Consider the following 20,865-nt stretch of genomic DNA (forward strand, 5'->3'; position numbering starts at 1 on the left):
GAACTAAACAATCACTCAAAGATCTACAAAGTATGAAGATCAAAAAGAAACTAAATATAATTATTTTCTTAAGTGACTACATTGTGTTTAGCAAATATTTATAAAACATGCCATTCCAAAATTATAGAAGATATTTTATTTCTATTTGATAATAATAAAACCTATTTGTATTCTTTTGTGTAAATATGTAAGTTACATTTCAACAAATATTTTTTAATACTGACCTTCTGATTAGATAACAGAAAATATTATTAGAAATACAACCAAAGAAGGTATGGCTATATCCCTTTCTTAGCCTTTATTTCATTACAAAACACATGATTTAGAAAATACTTAACTACTTGCCAACTATATCAAATTTTACTTTTCAACAAATTAACCATTATTTTAACATCCAAGAGGTTATAAAAGTAATATTTTACCACACAAGATTTTAGCCTCAAATTCAGAGGAAGGGTGTAAGTGATTAATCTTAAATATAACTACATAAGAGTTAAAACTCAATGTGAGACATAAAATTCATCTTCCTTTTAAAGTAATGCAAATCAATATATAGAAAAATCTGACTTAAATATACCCAGAATTTAAGTACTCTATAACTCTAAAATTCAGTTAATAATATCCATACAATAAGGTTTGGATTCAGCAGTAATCCAAATCCTTCTATCAAGCATAACCCTTTAACTTGAATTATTCTAAACAGGCTATATTAAAAAACATTATAAAACTGTTCAACCTTTTAATGAAGAGAATTAGAATATATTTTAAGTCTTTTCATTTAAAAGACTAAGATGAAAATGTATGTGCTGTGCTCTGCTTAGTCACTCAGTCTTGTCCAACTCTTTGCAACCTCATGGACTGTAGCCCGCCAGGCTCCTCCATTCATGGACAATCCCCAGGCAACAATACTGAAGTGGGTTGCCATGCCCTCTACCAGCCGATCTTCCCAATCCAGGGAAATGTATAAAAGCTAAGCAATTAGTAAATAAACTGGGGAAGAAATTATATACTGTCTGAACCACTTCTATAATATTAATTTGTAAAGTCTTTTATGTTTTAATAATATATATTTAATAATATAATATAAATAGTATATATTTATTTGCCTTGCCATCTCTATGTATTATACAAATAAATTATCTCGTTAAGATGGTCACAAACCTGATTTTGGAATTAATACCAATATGTGTTTGTTTCACTGGAGAGCAGAGTGAGGTATCTTGACTGCTATCAGTATTAAGAGAAACTGAATCAGACATCCGAGATGGAGAAGAACAGTTGCTGTTATTCTGATTGCTATTGTGTGTGACTTCATCTGATAAAGAATCTGTATCCTTTGTATCATCTGTAAGAAAAAAAATAAAGCTACTGATAAAGCCACATAGAATTTCCAGTAATGAAAAATGGCATTTATATTGTCTTGGCTCAATATATAAGATAAGGAATTATATGGATAGAAGATAACCAGAGGCTCACCTCAGAAAATTCAGTCCTAATACATACAAAGATTCAAGAATTTAAAAACAGTGATACCTTCAGTTAGTTTTTAGTGATACCTATAGTTTCTTTTTTAAATATGAACAACGATAGAGTTACCCAGAATCTGATTTAAACTACTGACACAAATGTTATTACATAATGTTTTTAAGGCCATTTTAGGCCGTTTTAGTGAATATTGTTTTCCATGAATTTAGTTTTAAAAAGTTGTAATAGTAAGAAATATATACTATAGTTCATAATCTCAATAAACTTATTATCTGGGGTATAAATGATTTCATACATGTATGGAATTGTTTTTACCTATTCTGATAATAAAAATGAGCAGCATAGTTAACCAAAAAAGAAACACCACACAAATCCAGAAATTTTCCCAAGGTCAGCTTTCCCCTTTCTAATATCATTTCAAAGAACTATATATGAATAGTAAATTCTCAATATGTGAGATGGTTTTGCAACAACTATATAAACAAACAGAAAATATTCATATTCCACTTTAGGCAGGTAGTAATAAAAAGTACCATTTTTTAAAAGTAGTGATAAGAAGATAGTAACTTAGTATGTTTACAACCCTATAGGCATGGTAGCACATGGGTCTCTATAACTTCTGCTTTAAGGTGTTTGGGTCTGAGAATCTGAATTTTGAATATACTGTTAAACTACATGGCACTTAAGTTCTCTCCTATTTACATTCTCCTACTTCTTTCTCCTCTTGATGAAAGTGAAAGAGGAGAGTGAAAAAGCTGGCGTAAAGCTCAACATTCAGAAAACGAAGATCACGGTACCTGGTCCCATCACTTCATGGGAAATAAATGGGGAAACACTGGAAATAGTGTCAGACTTTATTTTTGGGGGGCTCCAAAATCACTACAGATGGTGACTGCAACCATGAAATTAAAAGACGCTTACTCCTTGGAAGGAAAGTTATGACTAACCTAGATAGCATATTGAAAAGCAGAGACATTACTTTGCCAACAAGGTCCGTCTAGTCAAGGCTATGGTTTTTCCTGTGGTCATGTATGGATGTGAGAGTTGGACTGTGAAGAAAGCTGAGCGCCAAAGAATTGATGGTTTTGAAGTGTGGTGTTGGAGAAGACTCTTGAGAGTCCCTTGGACTGCAAGGAGATCCAACCAGTCCATCCTAAAGGAGACCAGTCCTGGGTGTTTGTTGGAAGGACTGATGCTGAGGCTGAAACTCCAATACTTTGGCCACCTCATGCGAACAGCTGACTAATATTGGAAAAGACCCTGATGCTGGGAAAGATTGAGGGCAGGAGGAGAAGGGGATGACAGAGGATGAGATGGCTGGATGGCATCACCGACTCGATGGACGTGAGTCTGGGTGAACTCTGGGAGCTGGTGATGGACAGGGAGGCCTGGAGTGCTGTGATTCATGGGGTCGCAAAGAGTCGGACACGACTGAGCGACTGAACTGAACTGAACTGACTTCCTTCTCATGGGATAACTGTGACAATTAGATAATAATATGTAAACTATTTAGCATAGTAACAATTAGTAACAAATATCACTACCATTATTATGAAACCCCAAGCTATCCTTTAAAGGGCCACCTTGCCAGTAAGTTTCATCAATGACATAAAGGTACAGACTGGATAAATCTTTGGTGGAGATAATGTAGACATTTTCAGACATTTGGTGGAGAAGAGTGAGGGAAGGATAAAAGGAAGGGATAGCTACTCTCCGAGTTGTCTTTCATTTCTGAGAGTCTGAGATTCTATGTTCGATAGAGGTGAGGGGGTATATTAAAAAAAAAAAGTTCCTTAACAGATAAATAACAACAAGCATCTGTTATACATAAGGTACTTTGCTAGATCTGAGTACACTAACCCAATATATTTGAAATTCTCAAAATCTTTCATTAGCTAAATTGTATGTCTAGTTAGATGTATGCGTGCTAAATCACTTCAGTCATGTCTGACTCTTTGCAGCCCAATGGACTTGTAGCCCGCCAGACTCCTCTGTCCATGGGATTCCCCAGACAAAAATACTGGAGTGGGTTGCTGTGTCCTCCTCTAGAGGATCTTCTCGACCCAGGGATCAAATCCACATCTCTTATGTCTCCTGCCTTGCCAGGTGGGTTCTTAACCACTAGCACCATCTGGGAAGCCCAGTTAGATGTATACACATGGAAAAAATTAAGGAGCTCAAAGATCATACAGCAAACAAGTGGTAGAGATGGAATCATAATCCAGGCTTATCTGCCTAAAAAATCCATGTCATGTTAGTAAACTTGCATGAAGGAAGGAAGAGATCCACCAAGATTTTTCTTTAAAAACGAGAGATAAGGAATAGACCCTTTACAAAGACATGTTTTAAAAATTGCTTCTGAAAAGTATTTTAAATAACATAGTAAAATTTAGTGAAAATTTATTTGAAAAAAAAATTTATAAATTTTATTCAGTCCATTTCTGTTCCTAGAGAGCTATCTTTTGACATCTAACCTTTTTTGTTACTACTAAGTGCTACCACTTTGGGCTGGTTAATAGAGGTTTCAATTAATGGTGGTCGCATCTCTGCCATTTTCATCTCTTCATCAGAAGAAAGTTCTTCAGATTCCTAATTTGGAGAAAAAAGAGAAAAATATTAACAAAAATAAATTTTGGTTTCTTTAAATGAATAAATATTAAGTTATATGAACTTCAAAGAGAAAATACTTGACACAGGCATAAAAGCTTTTTACGGTAACTGAATAAAACTAGTATGTGACTTAAATTTTTCAAGACATGGCAATAAAACTATGGAAATTATTAACACTACACCAAAGTGTCTAAGGTATAATTTTCTGTGTGGTCCTTAATTCAACTGTATTAATGATTAGTATGTACCTGGTACTATTATCAAGTGCCAGAGAAACAAAAATGAGTAAAACACAATCCCTGCTGGTGAAAAACTAGTGAAAATGCTAGTTTTAGCATTTGTTAGAGCAGTTTAGTGAAAATGCTCTAACAAAAAGTGTATTCCTAGTTCTTAAATTTATTCCTTCAAGGATCACCAGGTTCCAAGGAATCAGAAGGACTGAGATGCTCTTCCACCAAGATAAATTAATGGCAATTTCTGTCCAATTTGAAGACAGAATCTTTTATTACACTCCATGATTTTTTTCTCTGATATTTGGCAATTGTCCCATGCAATTTACCACTGAGTGCTGTTAGCACATACAAAGAGACTCTGCGGTCAACAAGTATTAATAGAAAGATTTTAACATTGTATATAATAGACATAAAATCAGATCTTCTGCAGTTTATTTTTAGCTAATATAATGAAAATAAATAAAAGGTCTTAAAACAGTATTCTATTAAAAATACTAAGATTTCTAAGTGCTTTAAGTGTCATAATAAAATATGAACTGAAATCAGAAAACTATTTCAATAAAAAGGCCAGATAATAAATATTTTATACTTTGCAAGCCACACATTCTGTTTCAACCAACCAATTCTCCTGCTCTGGCATAAAAGTAGCCACAGACAATATGTAAGCAAATTACCATGGCTGTGTGCCAGTGAAACTAAATGTCATCTAATTTTTCATATTTCACAAAATATGCTTTTTCTTTTGACCTTTATTCAATGTTCAATAATGTAAAGCTGTTCTTAGCTTGCAAGCCATATGAAAATAGGCAGTGGGCCAGCTTGGGGCAACAGGCCATAGTCTGCCAACCCTGTTCCAGACTCTACTACAATGGATTTAGACTGCTAAGTAGTTAAGGGTGAGAAATGTAAATTGGGTTTAGTCTTCAAGGGTAAGTTAAGAGGTAAATAGCATTCTGAGTAGAGGGAAACATGGAAATAAGAAAATGTATGGCAAGTCAGCTCCATGAAGCTGAAATTTAGGAAAAGGGGCAGGAGAAACAGAAAAGGCAGACTGGATTGCATAGTAAAAGGTTATGCTCTGAGTATGAACTCAATTAAGTACATGCTTAAAGTACATTACTGAAAGTACAATTACTGAAAGTACATTACTGAAAGTTGCCAAGCTAGAAACTCACAAGGCAGATTATCTTTTAAAATAATAACTCTGATATTAAAGGTTTATAGAAAGAGAGACTGGCAGAAAGAAAACTGGGTATAGCAATAGTCTTGAACAAAAAAGACTACACCTGTCCTGCAATGGCAGTAATAGCTAGTACAGAAAAAAAAAAGAACTGGGCAGAAATTTTATTATCATTAACAGAACTTGACTGGTACAATGAATACAAACAATGAGATAATAGGATGAGGAGGTTTGTCTCAGCCTTTTGATATCTGCAGCATCTAAACTGCTGACCAGACCTTCTTCTCCATGAGACTATATTATACCTGGGCTTCTGCGAACTCTAGTCTCCTAAACCTCCCACCACCTTTCTGTTTCCTTTGCTCATGTCAATTAATTTTCCTGCAGTTTGCTCATATTCTTTCCTTTCTTACTCTTTCCCCCATAGCTACTGCATTTTTTTCCCCAATGATTATGTTTATTTTAATTAAAACTTTTTATTTATTTTGACCATGCCCCACAGCATGTGGGGTCTTAGTTCCGCAACCAATGAGCAAACCTGTGTCCCTTGAATTGGAAGCATGGAGTCTTAACCACTAGGCCACCAGGGAAGTTACAATGATTATGTTTAATGTAGATAATTCCGCTAAAAAATGTTCAGTGGCTCCCCAAAGACTATAGTATAGAACATTAAGTCCAGATTTCTCAGCATAGCTATCAGGAAACAATCTACTCTACTAATTTTATTTCATTAACTATATCCCCTGATACATTTGGTCAGATGGTCTGACCAATGCTCTTTCCTACATTTTCTAAAGGCGGTTCTTTTGCTCTCATATTCTTTTCACATTTCATTCAATTCTCCTATTTCTATTAACTGAAATACTTCAAAATACAAGTTAAACGTTTCCTTCACCTCAAAGCATCTGTGGTTCTTTATAGCCAGAAAATACCTCTTTCTAAATTTCTATAAAACTTAATACCTCCAGCAGTTTATGAGGCGAATGTAGAATGGTGCAATCACTTTTGGAAAACTGGCAGTTTCTCAAACAGTTAAACATAGAGTTACCATACAATCTAGCAAATCAACTCTAGAAGAAAGAGGATGTATTTTCTTTGGGTATAAACTATACCCAAGAGAAAAGAAAATATATATCCACACAAAAACTTGTATACAAATATTCAAAGGAACCTCACTCATCATTAGAGACAAAATGTGGAAATAACTCAAATGTTCATAATGGACAATGACAATGAAATATACAGACATTAAAAAAAAATGGATGAAGTACTGACCCGTGCTACAATATGAATAATCTTGATGATATTGTGTTAAATGAAACAAAGACTACAAACTGTATGATTACATTTATATGAAATGCCAAGAACAGACAAATCTAGAGGCGAAGACTACTAGTTGCTCAGGACTGGGGAGGAGGATATAGACATTGTAGGGAGACAACTAAGAAGTACGGGCTTTCTTTTAGGGTAATCAAAATGTTCCAAAAGTGTTTGTGGTGAGGATTGCACAACTTTCAGTACACTAAAAGCCACTGAACTGCACCCTTTATTTAAATGAGTGAGTTGTATAGTATATGAGTCACACCTCAATAAAGCTGCTTTAAAAAAAAAAAAAAAAAAAAAAGCTTTTATTGATCCAAGGGAAAAATCTCTTTTAAAAGTCTCAGATATTCAAGGAAAAAAAAAAAACTTTACAATCAATGATAAACGCCTAAATAAGTCAAATAACTGACTTATTATTTGGTAAACCAACAGCAACTTTTTCATTTTTAAGTTACTGAGATTAAAGCAATTGCTATTATAAATTTTACAGAATTAGAACTGCCACAATCTAATTTAAATAGTAAAAATTTTTATAACCTCTGTACTCCAATGTTGAAGCTTAAGTGATAAATGAGTGGTAAACAAATACGATGAAATTTCTCAATGGCAAAACTGTATTAGTGTATTTTCTGCTATTGGTATCAGGTTTCCCCTACCTTTAGTTAGCAACAATGAAATGTTAAATTCTTATCATTTAACATTACTCCAGAATAATCATAAAGCCATACCTCAAAAACATCATCATGATTAACAATATGCTTCAAGTTCTCAGAGGCTTTCACATTTGCAGTCACTGGCAGATTTCCAGAACTGACCTCAGCTTCAGGTTCACTGGTCTTCTGTACAGAGTTTCCTATCATATACTTTTCTCTTTCATCAGCTTTGCTTCTTACTGGAGTGATACTTTCAGAAGTCTAAGCAAAAGAAAAGATAAAAGAACTCACATTCTTTACACCTATTACTGTATTAAAGTTCAGATGAAAATTTAAAAGTATATTCCTATTATGGGTAAACTGAAGAAGTTTTAAACACGGAAATCTGTAGCACTGAGAGAGAAAACGCTCACTGTGGAAACAGGCAGTCACAAAGGTCCATAAGCCACATTAAACTTGACAATTTAGCTAAGGTTCCATTTCATCCTAGAAGGTGCAAAGCTGCTATTTATGAGTGAGTCACTTGGCATGTGCAAACTCAGGAAGGTTCGATTTTTTCCTGCTCTTTGTGGAACAAATAGAAACTTCAGTGACAGGATAAAACTTCTGTTTCTGTGATACAGATGCAGAGGGAAAGTTCATTAAAGGAACACACAATTTAGGGATCTGTGTAGGTTTCGGAAACATCCTAGGGAAACGTCAATGATCTGTCACAGTAATTACATTTAAAATGAAAACTGGGTAGAATGGATCAATATTACCAGGGGAAAAAGCATTCCTATAACCATGAACTTTCTGACATTCATTATCTTATTCTTTGTTCAGGCAATGTTAGTTCAAAAGCTATGCTGACACTCTCCTGCCCATCTGGACAGTCTGTAACCACAACTGAAGTGGTAATAATAGCATTTCAGTTTGCTCACTATGATAGCTTTTAGTTCAGGTATGTGAAAACTCTGGTCACCTGATGTGAAGAGCCAAGTCACTGGAAAAGACCCTGATGCTGGGAAAGATTGAGGGTAGGAGGAGATAGGGGCAGCAGAGGATGAGATGGTTAGATAGCATCACTGACTCAATGGACATGAGTCTGAGCAAACTCTGGGAGATAGTGAAGGACACGGAAGCCTGGCATGCTGCCATCCATGGGGATGCAAACAGTTGGAGATGACTGAACAACAACAACAATCTGAGAATACTCCCTAAGTCTGGGAGTGTATTTTGGTGTATACAAAAAGGATCATTGTATCAATTATCATTTAAAAATTTTAAAGAACTGGAAATAGACTTTAGTCAATGTTTTTAAATTGAGCTTTCTAACCTTCACACCCACATCATTATTTACAACTTGCTGATCTTCATGTGGTTTCAAATCTTTTCCAGAGTCTTCATTAGTCTCTTCATCTTTTAATCTATGTACAATGGTTTGAACAGTTTTGACCATATTCTTAAGCTCATCCGGATATGGTGTTGGATATCTCTTCAAATTTCCCTCCTACAGAAATAAAATAAGTGATAAATTAAATTATCTCACAATTCAAAATACAGGTATTTCTTTAAAAAAACGTTTATTGGAGTATAGTTGATTTACAATGTTGTGTTATTTTCTGCTGTAGAGCTAACTGAATCAGCTACGCCTATACACAGATGGACTCTTTTTCAGGTTTCCCATATAGGCCATTACAGAGTATTGAGTAGAGGTCCCTCTCTATACAGAAGGTTCCTATTAGTTATCTACAGATAAATATTTCTAACACCAATCTCAAAATTTAATCTATAGTCCATCTTAATTATACTACATACCTAGCTCATAACGTAACTGTGAAGACAGATGATAGGCCTTTGAAAGCATTTTAGATCAATAAATGTATGGTTTTATTGATAGTAAAAAAAAAAAAAACTTCACAGTTACAGATTTCAATGTTTTAAAAGCTTTTTTTAGTAGACTTAAATATATTCCATTTGGAGATATATGGTATGGATATTGCCAACACTGCACTTGGCTTTGAAACAGATACATGTTTTCCAGCTAGATAATTATGCAAACAGACATAAAATTCCTACATTATGATGACTTATGTGCCAGAAACCAAACAACTCTAAGATCAGCCTAATCATCATTTTCTAGAATTCAGCCAGCTTTATTATACAAGGGAAAAATAATCACGTCCGTAACTAACTTGGAAATGTGTATTTGCTACTTCTATTACTACAACACAGTCTCATAAAGAAACAAAATGTTCCCCTCAAAGAGTTGTTCATCCCTTTAATATATAAATAAATAATTAAAGAAAGGAAAGGGGGAAACAATAATCTGTTTTGCTCTTTTATTTATGTACACTATGAAATTTGTTTTTTATTCACACTATTTTATATTATTCTCAAATACTTTCACATCATAAATGTAGTGGATCAATAAAATTTCAAGCGCCTTGAGGGTAAGGAATGAAACAAATACTTCTTTGTATCTCTGAAAGTAGCACAGATGAGCTATATGCTGCTGCTGAGTCACTTCAGTCGTGTCTGACTCTGTGCGACTCCATAGATGGCAGCCCACCAGGATGCCCGGTCCCTGGGATTCTCCAGGCAAGAACACTGGAGTGGGTTGCCATTTCCTTCTCCAATGCATGAAAGTGAAAAGTGAAAGTGAAGTCGCTCAGTCGTGTCCGACCCTCAGCGACCCCATGGACTGCAGCCCTCCAGGCTCCTCCATCCATGGGATTTTCCAGGCAAGAGTACTGGAGTGGGGTGCCACTGCCTTCTCTGAAAATAGCACAGATGAGCTATATAGTACCTAATAAATGCAGGCTTCCCAGGTGGTGCTAGTGGTAAAGAGCCCGCCTGCCAATGCAGGATACAGTAGGAGACACAGGGTTGAGAGGATCCCTGGAGGAGGGGTCCCCTGGAGGTGGGGTCCCCTGGAGGAGGGATCCCCCTGGCAACCCACTCCAGGATTCTTGCTGGGAGGATCCCATGGACAGAGGAGCCTGGTAGGCTTATGGTCCACGGGGTCGCAAAGAGTCAGACAGGACTGAAACGATTTAGCATACATGCAACTTATTTAAAATTTAAGAGACCTGTTTAAAATTTGAAGGAAAAAAGAACAGACTCACTCTGGGAGGTGCCTCCCTTTCATCTTTGTCTTCATCACATTCAAACGCCACTTGAGCTCGCTGTTTTCTCTGTTCCTCCCACAATGAAGGATTAAAACTTTCATTATCTGATATAAACATAACTAGAGAAAAACAGAAACAAACAAAACCCCACTATATTTTACTATAATTATGAAAAACTGTTACTTGCTCATAATTTTATAAGATGTTCATTATAATAAATCAAGACTGTCGATGTCAGCAGCTATAAATGCTACACTAACAACTAGGCTGTATTTCTAACATTTCTTCACAACAGCAATCACACATCTTTTCTTTCTTAAAGCTGATTTGTCTTGTTTTTTTATGAGAAAGATTTCTGAAGAGAATACAATATAATTAGCACATTATAGATACGTAATTGTGTGTAGTTCCCTACAAAAAATAACACGGTAATACACAAATCATTTCATTCAAGTTTTGGCATTCAGAAATCTTAATTCCAATATTGTTTATTATGTACTAGAGGAAGGGAGTTAACACAAAAAAATGGAAATATTTTGGTAAAAAATGACTACCCTGATGGCCCCTACTTGCATTAAACATTATACATAGTTTGACTATGTAAACAAAGTGATTGCAAGATATTCTTTATATCAAAACTAAGGAAAATTTAAAATTTAACAAACTCAACACTTACATATCCTGCCTGCTATCTGATACAATATTAAATACTTAACAGCTGTCAAAGTTTTTTGCTTCCTCTTAGGCAACGAAAACAAAAGGTAAGGCTTAAAAAATCGATCCATTTGACCAACAGATTAATATATATCATTATACATTAATCCATTGCACAAATCCATTTAATTGCACAAAGTCATTATGGATTAATATATATCACCTTAAAGAAGTTTGTGCAATTAAAAAAAAAATCACAACTTATTTTCTGCCCATTAAAAGAAAACAAAAGAGATTAAAAGCAACTTTTTAGTTAATAGAAAAACAGATAATCCAAATACAGTCAGTTTGATTATTTCCACAAAACCGGCATAATTATCATTTATTTTTAGTCCTTCTTTTGGGCTTCCTACCCTTCTTTAAGCTCATATCCACAGGAAAAATACCATGAAACCAAATACTAACAACAGGAATAAAACTTTATTTACCTTTTTATTTGTTTTAATTACTCAGTTCAAAATTTTTTACTTGCTTTATGTTGTTGCTTAATATTAAATGAATTACAGTGTTTGTTTGTGCAACGAGGTTCAAATTCCTGGGAAGCCTTCCTGACATACTTTTTGTGGTATACTCGGAAAAGCAAGCAGAGCCAAGCAGTTTCCAACAAAGTCTACTTCCAGGATTGAGAGAGAGGATTTCCCCTCCCATCTTAGGGTTGTTCTGCTACCAGAAGCATTCTTGAAGAGAATCTAATAAAACACTACAGATGTGTGACTTTGTGCAATTCCCTACAAAAAGTAACATGGTAATTATATAAATATTTCATTCAAGGTTTGGCACTCAGAACTTGTCTTCCTAATTCCAATACTGTTCGTTATGTACTAGAGGTGAGGATGAGGGTTAAGACTCCCAATCCTCAGCCCAGCCCAAAGATCTCTAAGAGTTTTAGATTATATCAAAGCAATTTTACATCAGAATTTTTTCAGAACCCCAAGGAAAGTAACTTTTACCATTCCTCTCACTACTGTCAACTTCTGGTCACCTATACTTTCTACCCTTTAGTATAAATCTCACATCTTTTGAGATTCAGGGCATCAGGCAGTAACATTACTTTTTCTGCATTTTAGAGGCCACTAGATCTGATCACACTGGCATATTCATTCGGGATTCTAGCATTTGCATAGCATGTTTCTCTCTACCTATATGTCATAAGTGAAAGTCACTCGGTTGTGTCTGACTCTTTGCAATCCCATGGACTATACACAGTCCATGGAATTCTCTAGGCCAGAATACTGGAGTGGGTAGCCTTTCCCTTCTCCAGGGGATCTTCCCAACCCAGGGATTGAACCCAGGTTTCCCACACTGCAGGCAGATTCTTTACCAAATAAGGCACCAGGGAAGCCCAAGAATACTGGAGTGGGTAGCCTATCCCTTCTCCAGCAATTTTCCTGACCCAGGAATCGATCCGGGGTCTCCTGCATTGCAGGCGGATTCTTTACCAACTGAGCTATCAGGAAAGCCCTATCTACCTAAGACCTGCCAAAATCCTGAATGATGACAAATGTGTGATGACCCCAATAACACAATACAATACAATTTCATAATTTCTTGATGTCCTCTATTTCAGTGTCCATTTGCATCTCACCCATGTGATTCAAAATCATGGTACTCCTCAAGACCTTAGCTTGTGTAATACCTGACCACTCCATTTGTCCTTCTAAATCATTCACTTATTATTGCTGGTAAGTGTTGAGTTCCTTAACCTCATTTCCTTTCCTTCCTGTAAAAGAATTCTTTTACTCCCTTCTCTATTTACCTTAGATTTCATGACATATTATTTGTACCACTCTCATCTTTTTTCCCCCTTTCCTTAAGTCATACCTACCCAGTAAATCCTGTAACATGGTATTTCAATCACCTACCTTCTGAGCCTTGGAATTCAACCAGAGAAAAATGATATAACCTTGTGGTTTAGAACCACTACAAATTTATGGTATTCCTTACTCTTTGTTCCATCTTCAACACTGCTCAGGAATTCATTCCAAGTCAGCCTGCTCTCCCACACAAAATCACCACCACTTACCTCAAATGCCCTTCCCCCAACCTTTTCAGGCAATTTTCTCTTTGACTTCACTGAGAAAGTAAATATAATAAAAACCCTCAGACTGATGCTGCTCCCCAATATCCTGTTAGTTATAAATTCATTGTTATATGGATCCATTCTTTCCGTTTTTCCTGTTTAAGACTGATTCCTCTAACCAGGCTCAAGATACCACACCTTCTCTTTCAAATTTACCCATCATTATCCCCCTGTCACATCATGAGCTTCTTGAAATTAAGTATTTAAGATCTTAAATACTTAGATCTGGGACTTCTCTGGCGATCCAGTTGTTACAAGACTCTGTGCTTGCAATGCACAGGACATGGGTTCAATACCTGGTTGGGGAACAAACACCCCACATGCCTCAAGCAGCAGCCAGGGGTGGGGCAGAGATCTTAAATACTTAGATCTAACACAATTCCTGGCACATGTGTGGTAATAAAAATAGAATGAATTAAATGTGAAGTGTCTACTCTCAAAGTATGAAAAATTCCACCTTAAGCACATTATGTTTTCTGACTTATTTCTCAGACACTGTGATAAAGGAAAATGCTTCTCTTTCAGTTAAAAAGAAATTCAGCTGCCTGACCATTCAAAATGTAGTTTCTGATTCAGTACTGTGAGTATACTAGTTATAGTGCTCTCATTATACCCATAGTGAAATACTTTACACATGAACTCTAAGGGAACTCAGAATATTATGAACTTATCTCATACTTTTCTGTTGAAGTCTCCCCACACTAAAATGCATCTAACAAAATCAAAGGATCATTTAAGGAAACATGGTATAGATATACCTCTAAATTCAACTATATATAACTCTGAGATGCTGCCTTATTTTCCCATTTTCAGAGAACTTCATTAACCAATTCTCTAAATTTTCTTCAAACTAGTAAAAGTCTTTGAGACTTAAAATTCAATTCACATCTTTGCTACACTTTATCAGTTATTAGTTTTTTTTTTTTTTTTTAAAGAAAAGAGATTGTTAAATTCCTACCATCCTCAGTTCTTGGCTGCTGAGGGAACATGTAGTTAGTAAGCACCATTTTCTGGGTCTCTGAATCAGTCTCTTTTTGAAGAGGTATCAGGGGTTTGGACTAGGAAAAGAAAATAAATATTTAATTTTCAATAATCCTATAACAAATACATGTTGAGCAATACTTCTGAATAAGTACTCATCATTTTTTCTAGGTTACAAAAAATTTTAATATACATAATAAAACTTTAAACATTGATTTGAAACCTTTTACAAAACTAAAAAATAAAATTTAGCTTTTAATACAAAGCAAACTCATACTGTATTGCAATTATCACTATCAATAGTTTTAAAAGTTCTCATATATTAAGTACATTACATATATCCACAGTCCAATAATTACTTATCACAGTGATTTTAATAACACCAAAAACTAAGCCTCTTCATTTTATGTTATTTTGCCCCTACTAGCATTCCCCTTGGAGAAGATGCTTTTGCAGAAACGAGTTAAGAGGTTTAGTCTAGTTATTTGCAGGTTTATTTTAGCTGAAAACAGAGTACAAACAGTAGGCTGTAACCTTTTCTATTCTCTCTTATCCCTGTGTCTCCTTTCTCCATTGATTCAACACCAAATTACTCACGGGCAGAGCTAGAAACTCCAATTATTTCAGATCTCATTTTTCCTTACGACTTTCCCCCTAACTAGTTATTAAGTGTTCTCAATTTACTTCTTAAAATAACTAATATTTTTGCCAGCCTATTGACCTAACATTCTACCAATCTAAGCCTTGGCTAACTCCAGACAAGCAGGAACAATCCAATTCTCCCCTCAACCTGCCACTCCACCAATTAAGTCTTTGGACTTACTCTTGTGAAAACTGTGCCACTAGCTAATGTCATCCTATAATCTTACTTCCATTCAGTTATTTCCTCTGTGCCCCTATCCTTGTTTCACAGTAAAGATACTGCCCTGTGTCTCAAACATCATCAGTGAGAACTTTCTTGGCCTTCTCAGATAATAGCAATGGTAGACGTACTCCCTTCCCAAAGACAGCACTGCCCTATAGCCTTTTCAGATACAAGTTGCTGCTTCTCCCACACTGCATAAATCCTAGTTCAGTAGGTGGAGATAGTTTACAAATGCTACAAGATCATTACTTCTCTTTCAAGTATAAACACCCCTTCTTTTGAGAAAGATTAAGCCCTGCTTCACTCAAGCTCCTTTCCTAATATATGTCTCTCAATGACCTTCTAGTAGTATCCAACTTCTTCTGACTCTTTTATGCCAAATCCTTCAATAGTAATGTGTAATTCTATAGATATAAAAATGACACAGCCATACTGTTAGCCCAATGATTTCTCAGTAGATGAGAAGTGGGTTGGAAGAAGCAAAGAAATCTACTTAGGTGGAAATATCAAAATTATCTGGGAGGGACTTCCCTGGTGGCCATGTAGTTAGGATGTTGGGCTTTCACTGCTATGGTTCAATCCCAGGTTGGAGAACTGAGATCATGCAAGCTGTGTGGCATGGCAAAAAAAAAAAGAACACAACTAAATTTAATTACACAGGTAGTTACATAAAAGACAAAGTTAAAAAAAATTATCTGGGATGGGAATTCTCCAGCAGTCCAGTGGTCAGGGTTCTGGGTTTGATCCTTGGTTGGGGAATATCACATGTTATGTGATGTGACTAAATAAATAAATAAATTTTTAAAGGTAAAATTTATGTTAAAAAATTATCTGAGAGGCTTCTAAAAAACTAATCACACTCCTAAAAAAGTTCAAAATTAACTGTGGCAACGGTTGTACAATTCTATGAATATATTAAAACCTCAGAATTATGCACTTTAGGTGAGCTGTACAGTACGTGATTTTTATTTCAATAAATGCACTATAAGAAAACAAATCATCTTTTATTGAGAGCAGACAGAAAGAGATTGAGAACTATTTATTCCCTAAATACTTAACTCTCCATTCCCTAAATACTTAACTCCAATGATCTATTTCCAATTATCCAGTTATCCAGTTATATCCTTCTACTCCTTTGTCGTAATTTCTCTAATATAGCCTGTTAAATGTTCCTGCTCTGAAATCTAAAATTACTTGTTCAACAAGTATTTTCTAAGTGCCTCCTATATGCAAAGCACTATGACAGGCACTAGGTATAGAGTGGTGAGCAAACCGTCTTTACTGATTCTGTAGAGCTTACAGTATATGAGAGGAGGGACAGAGACAACAAAATAAACTACAATACAATGTAAGAGCTAGGTAGAGAGGGTACAGGGTGCTAAGAAAACACAAAGAAGGAGGTATTTGCTTACCAATCTTGAGTGATGAGGAAAGCATTCCTGAAAGAAAGCTCTCCTCGATGAGGATGAATAGACGTTAACAGGTAAGAAGAAGAAGGAAGAATGCTCCAGGAGCACAGAACTCATTTGGGGAAATGAGAATAAAGATGTGAGGGGAGGAGATAAAACTAGACAATAACAAGACTCAAAGATCAGTTGAGTTATAGTGTGGTTCTGAATGAACTAGGGTGATAGAAGATTAGGCGCTGTGGCAACACTGGAGGAAGAGACCTCTCAGGAAGCTATCTCAATGATTAAGTCAACACTCTCCAACAGAAATATAATATGAGATAAAAAATGAGAACCATAGATAATTTACAGTGTTCTGGTAGCCACGTTTCTAAAAAGAGATTAAATTAATTTTGACAATGTATTTAATCTAAACTTATTCAAAATACTGTCATTTTAATGTGTAATCAATAATAAAAATTGTGATTGATTTTACACTCTGTTCATACTAAGTGTAGAAAATTTAATGTGTATTTTACACTGATAGCACATCTCAATTTGGACTAGTCACAATGACTATTGTTTTGGACAGTGCAGGTCTAACCGAAAGATGATGGTGGACTCTATTTAAGGGAAGGAGGAGCAGGGATAAAGCAAAGCACAGAAACATCTGATATATTAATATTTAATGGTTAAGCCTAGACAGTTTGGTGATTCACTGCACTGAAGTATAGGGAGAATCAGTAGTTAAAAATTACATTCTCAGATCTCTGTCTCCAGCAAGTACTTTTTACTGACCTAGGGAACCCTGGAAAAGAAAAAGATCTGAAGCAGAAGATGAAATGTTCAGTTTTAGGTTGCTTGAATTTGAGACATCTAAGGCGCAGTGTTAAGCAGCGAGTGTGAAGTTAAGGAAAGAGAACTGGGCTGAAGACAATTATTAAAAATAATGATGATATAGTCAGTAACTGGTAACTGTAGCTCAAATGGTAAAGAATCTGCCTGCAATGCAGGAGACCTGGGTTCGATCCCTGGGCTGGGAAGATCCTTTGGAGAAGGGAATGGCTACCTACTCCAGTGTTCTTGCCTGGAGAATCCCATGGACAGAGGAGCCTGGTGGGCTACTGTCCGTGGGATCACAGAGTCAAACACGACAGAGCCACTAACACTACTAAGAGAGTCAGTAACTGGTATAGAGAAAGTAAATAAACCAGAGCCTAGAGCACCATGAGGGGCTTCAACATAAAAGATACTGGCAGAAAAAAATTCCTGAAAAGGAAACTAAGGAGTGCTCAGTCAAAAGACAACCAGCAGAGCATGTAACACAGACTTCATGCAGACTCCTCATTTCATTGCTCCTACCTACTTGCTCATCAATCCCACCAAGACTGTCCCTCTCTTCAACTTTCAACTTTATCACTATCATTCTTTCCTGTCTTGGCTTCTCTTTCCATACCTCACCTTATCTCTTTATAACCAATTTCCTGCCAATTACCAAGACCTCCTTGTTGCATTGGCCTTCTCTTGCACCTGGGTTGACAAAGTACAACCCAGAATTATTCCAACTGCATGCTTTCTCTATATCACACGGTTGAGCACATTCGTATTAACAAGGTTGTGGTAAAAACTTTAAGACTCCCAATGCTGCTTGAAAATTCTTCCACACTTCCTAAATTGAATTTTGAAGAAGACAGTATCTTTGAAAACAATTTTTAATGAAAATAGGATTCAAGAACTGCTAAGAGTTTGGAAAATGTTACAGTCTAAGAATTTTACCACGTACATTTTTAGCCCTTCCTCTCACAAACTTCACACCCAAGATCCCTTCAAGAATGTACGAATACTTGCCAGAGCTTTTGATTCCATCAGCTTCCACTCCAGTTATCCATCACTCTCTAATATCCTTAATCCCAATCTCCATAGAGCCTCTTTCCAACAACTAATAAACATGCTCTCTTACCTTGCCCCTAGTTACCAATTTCTTTCTGTTCTATTCCTTTTCTTTCTTATCCAACCTTCTTAAAAGACTAATCAATAACCATAGATTTCCATTCAGTCATTTATTTATTCCTTAAACTACTTCAATCTGGTATTTGACATATACTTCTAAAACTGCATTAGCTATAGCCAAGGTAAGTTGGCAAGATAGGTATGACTTGCCAAAATATAACTGATGTTTTTCAGACTTCATTTGAACTAACCTCTCATTAGCATTTATCCCGTTGCAACTCCTTTCTTCAGGCCAGCTGTTTCATCCTTATCTTAAAAAACACTGTCATATAGTTCTCTTTCTACTTCTATAGCCACTACTTCAAAGCCTAGTAACCTGTTTGCCACTTAAATGTTAGTATTCCACAGGATTAATCCATCCCTAACATTAAAAAGAGAAAGAAACGGCAACCCACTCCAGTATTTTTGCCTGGAGAATCCCAGGGACAGAGGAGCCTGGTGGACTGCCGTCTATGGGGTCTCACAGAGTCGGACACGACTGAAGTGACTTAGCAGCAGCAGCAACATTAAAAAAATAATTTGACAACAATCCCCTTTGAGAAAATAATAAAAAGCTATGAAACCACTCCCAAGAAAAAGTGATTAAGATGATGGGCTGATATCTCTTCTTATGCTACAAGTCTTCTATAAATCTTACAAATAAAAGGAATAAATATATAGCAGTACTGTGAAAAAAGAAATTAGGTCTTCAAGAGCAATTTTAAGAAATCCTTGGAGGTTAAAAATCAAAAGAATGGAGAAACCAAGAGCACAGAAACCTTAGTTTAAAACAAGGTGGTGGTCATGGTAGTGGTTCAAGGTCACTCGAATTGTTCTGAGTGTCAACTCAATATACCAAAGGTACTTCAAACCCAATAAACCTAACTAGAACTTAATACCTTTATATAAACATATTTCCTTCTCTTGTGGTTCTCCGTTATGGAATCAGTATCCACCTAGTCACTCAGGGTATACCTCTGAGGCTGATGTTTGCCTTTACTCCTTTTCTTCTCACATACATGCATTTTCCACACATTCTATTGATGTGATGTTTAAAGTTATGTCCTAAATACAGTCTTTTCACTGGCTCTGTCATCACCGCTTTACTTCAGCCAACATTTTCTGTTGACCTGAGTATGGCAATGGCCTTCAGTAGGCCTTCCCACTGGCATAACCCCTGCTAAATCCATCTTCCATAATGCAGACCCCAAAGCCTTTCTAATAGATCCATCTGACCATGCCACTTGCCTGCCTGTATGTTACACAGGTTCCTTATCTCCTATAGTAGGGCTGCCGTGTATCCCAGGATCACTTCTCTTAAACTGATTACATATATGAATAATTGATTTTAACTATAATGATCAAACATTCAATTTGCCTGGGACATTCCTATTTTTACACTTACTATTCATTCTGACAATTATCATAGAGGACCTTTTCACTATCAAGTGTCCTAGTAAAGCCAATAAATTACACTGAACCTAAGCACAACAATTTTCCTCTGAGCCTAAATATGGCTTTAGAATCCTTTTAAAAATTATAATTTATCAAAGTTGACACGTAAAATTTAAAAAATCTGTTTGTCATCCTTGATACATAATGCAAGTTCCTTTGTATGGCATATAAGATCCTCCATGACCTGGTCTGTGTCTACCTCTGGGGCCTCATGTCCAACTCTTCCACCTTACAGGTTATGCTCTAGTCATAAAACCACTTGTAGAGACACTGATCACACTGCTTTACTAATAAGTGCTTAGGCTGCTGATATCCCTTCTAACCAGAACACTCTTCCTCTTTCGTCGTTTAATACTATTACTCTCTTGAGAAGATTTATTCCTCTTTTAGGCACAGCAGGCATTTCCTCCTCTGGGAAACTGGCCTTTATATCCCCAAGTGACATGCCCCTTCTCTGATCCTGAAGCCTATCAAGTCTTTTACCATACTGTATTAAAACAATTTTCTTAATACCCTTATTTGGCCCATCTTAGTTTGCCTGGCACAGAGTAGTTGTTCAATAAATGGTTCCTGAATAAGAATGACAAAATGAATGAGGGATGAATGATCAACTGTTTTGTTTGGACCTTCTAGAGACTTATGACGGAGAAGGCAATGGCACCCCACTCCAGTACTCTTGCCTGGAAAATCCCATGGATGGAGGAGCCTGGAAGGCTGCAGTCCATGGGGTCGCTGAGGTCGGACACAACTGAGCAACTTCACTTTCACGCATTGGGGACGGAAATGGCAACCCACT

General features: G+C 36.0%; 1 protein-coding gene across 8 annotated transcripts in view; it reads right to left on the reverse strand.

Annotated features, from left to right (window-relative positions):
* Nucleotides 1-20,865, reverse strand: part of ERBIN (erbb2 interacting protein) — a 129,316-nt gene that overhangs the window by 20,367 nt on the left and 88,084 nt on the right. For all 8 annotated transcript variants that reach the window (XM_027520286.1, XM_027520292.1, XM_027520291.1 and 5 more), the window contains exons 15-20: nucleotides 14,350-14,449; nucleotides 10,595-10,716; nucleotides 8,803-8,976; nucleotides 7,560-7,745; nucleotides 3,960-4,074; nucleotides 1,162-1,345 (exon numbers count right to left, since the gene is read on the reverse strand). In XM_027520286.1, the coding sequence (XP_027376087.1) occupies nucleotides 1,162-1,345; nucleotides 3,960-4,074; nucleotides 7,560-7,745; nucleotides 8,803-8,976; nucleotides 10,595-10,716; nucleotides 14,350-14,449 (881 nt within the window). The remainder of the gene's footprint in view (nucleotides 1-1,161; nucleotides 1,346-3,959; nucleotides 4,075-7,559; nucleotides 7,746-8,802; nucleotides 8,977-10,594; nucleotides 10,717-14,349; nucleotides 14,450-20,865) is intronic.

The sequence above is a fragment of the Bos indicus x Bos taurus genome, chromosome 20 (assembly GCF_003369695.1).
Source record: "Bos indicus x Bos taurus breed Angus x Brahman F1 hybrid chromosome 20, Bos_hybrid_MaternalHap_v2.0, whole genome shotgun sequence".
In the NCBI taxonomy this organism is placed as follows: domain Eukaryota; kingdom Metazoa; phylum Chordata; class Mammalia; order Artiodactyla; family Bovidae; genus Bos; species Bos indicus x Bos taurus.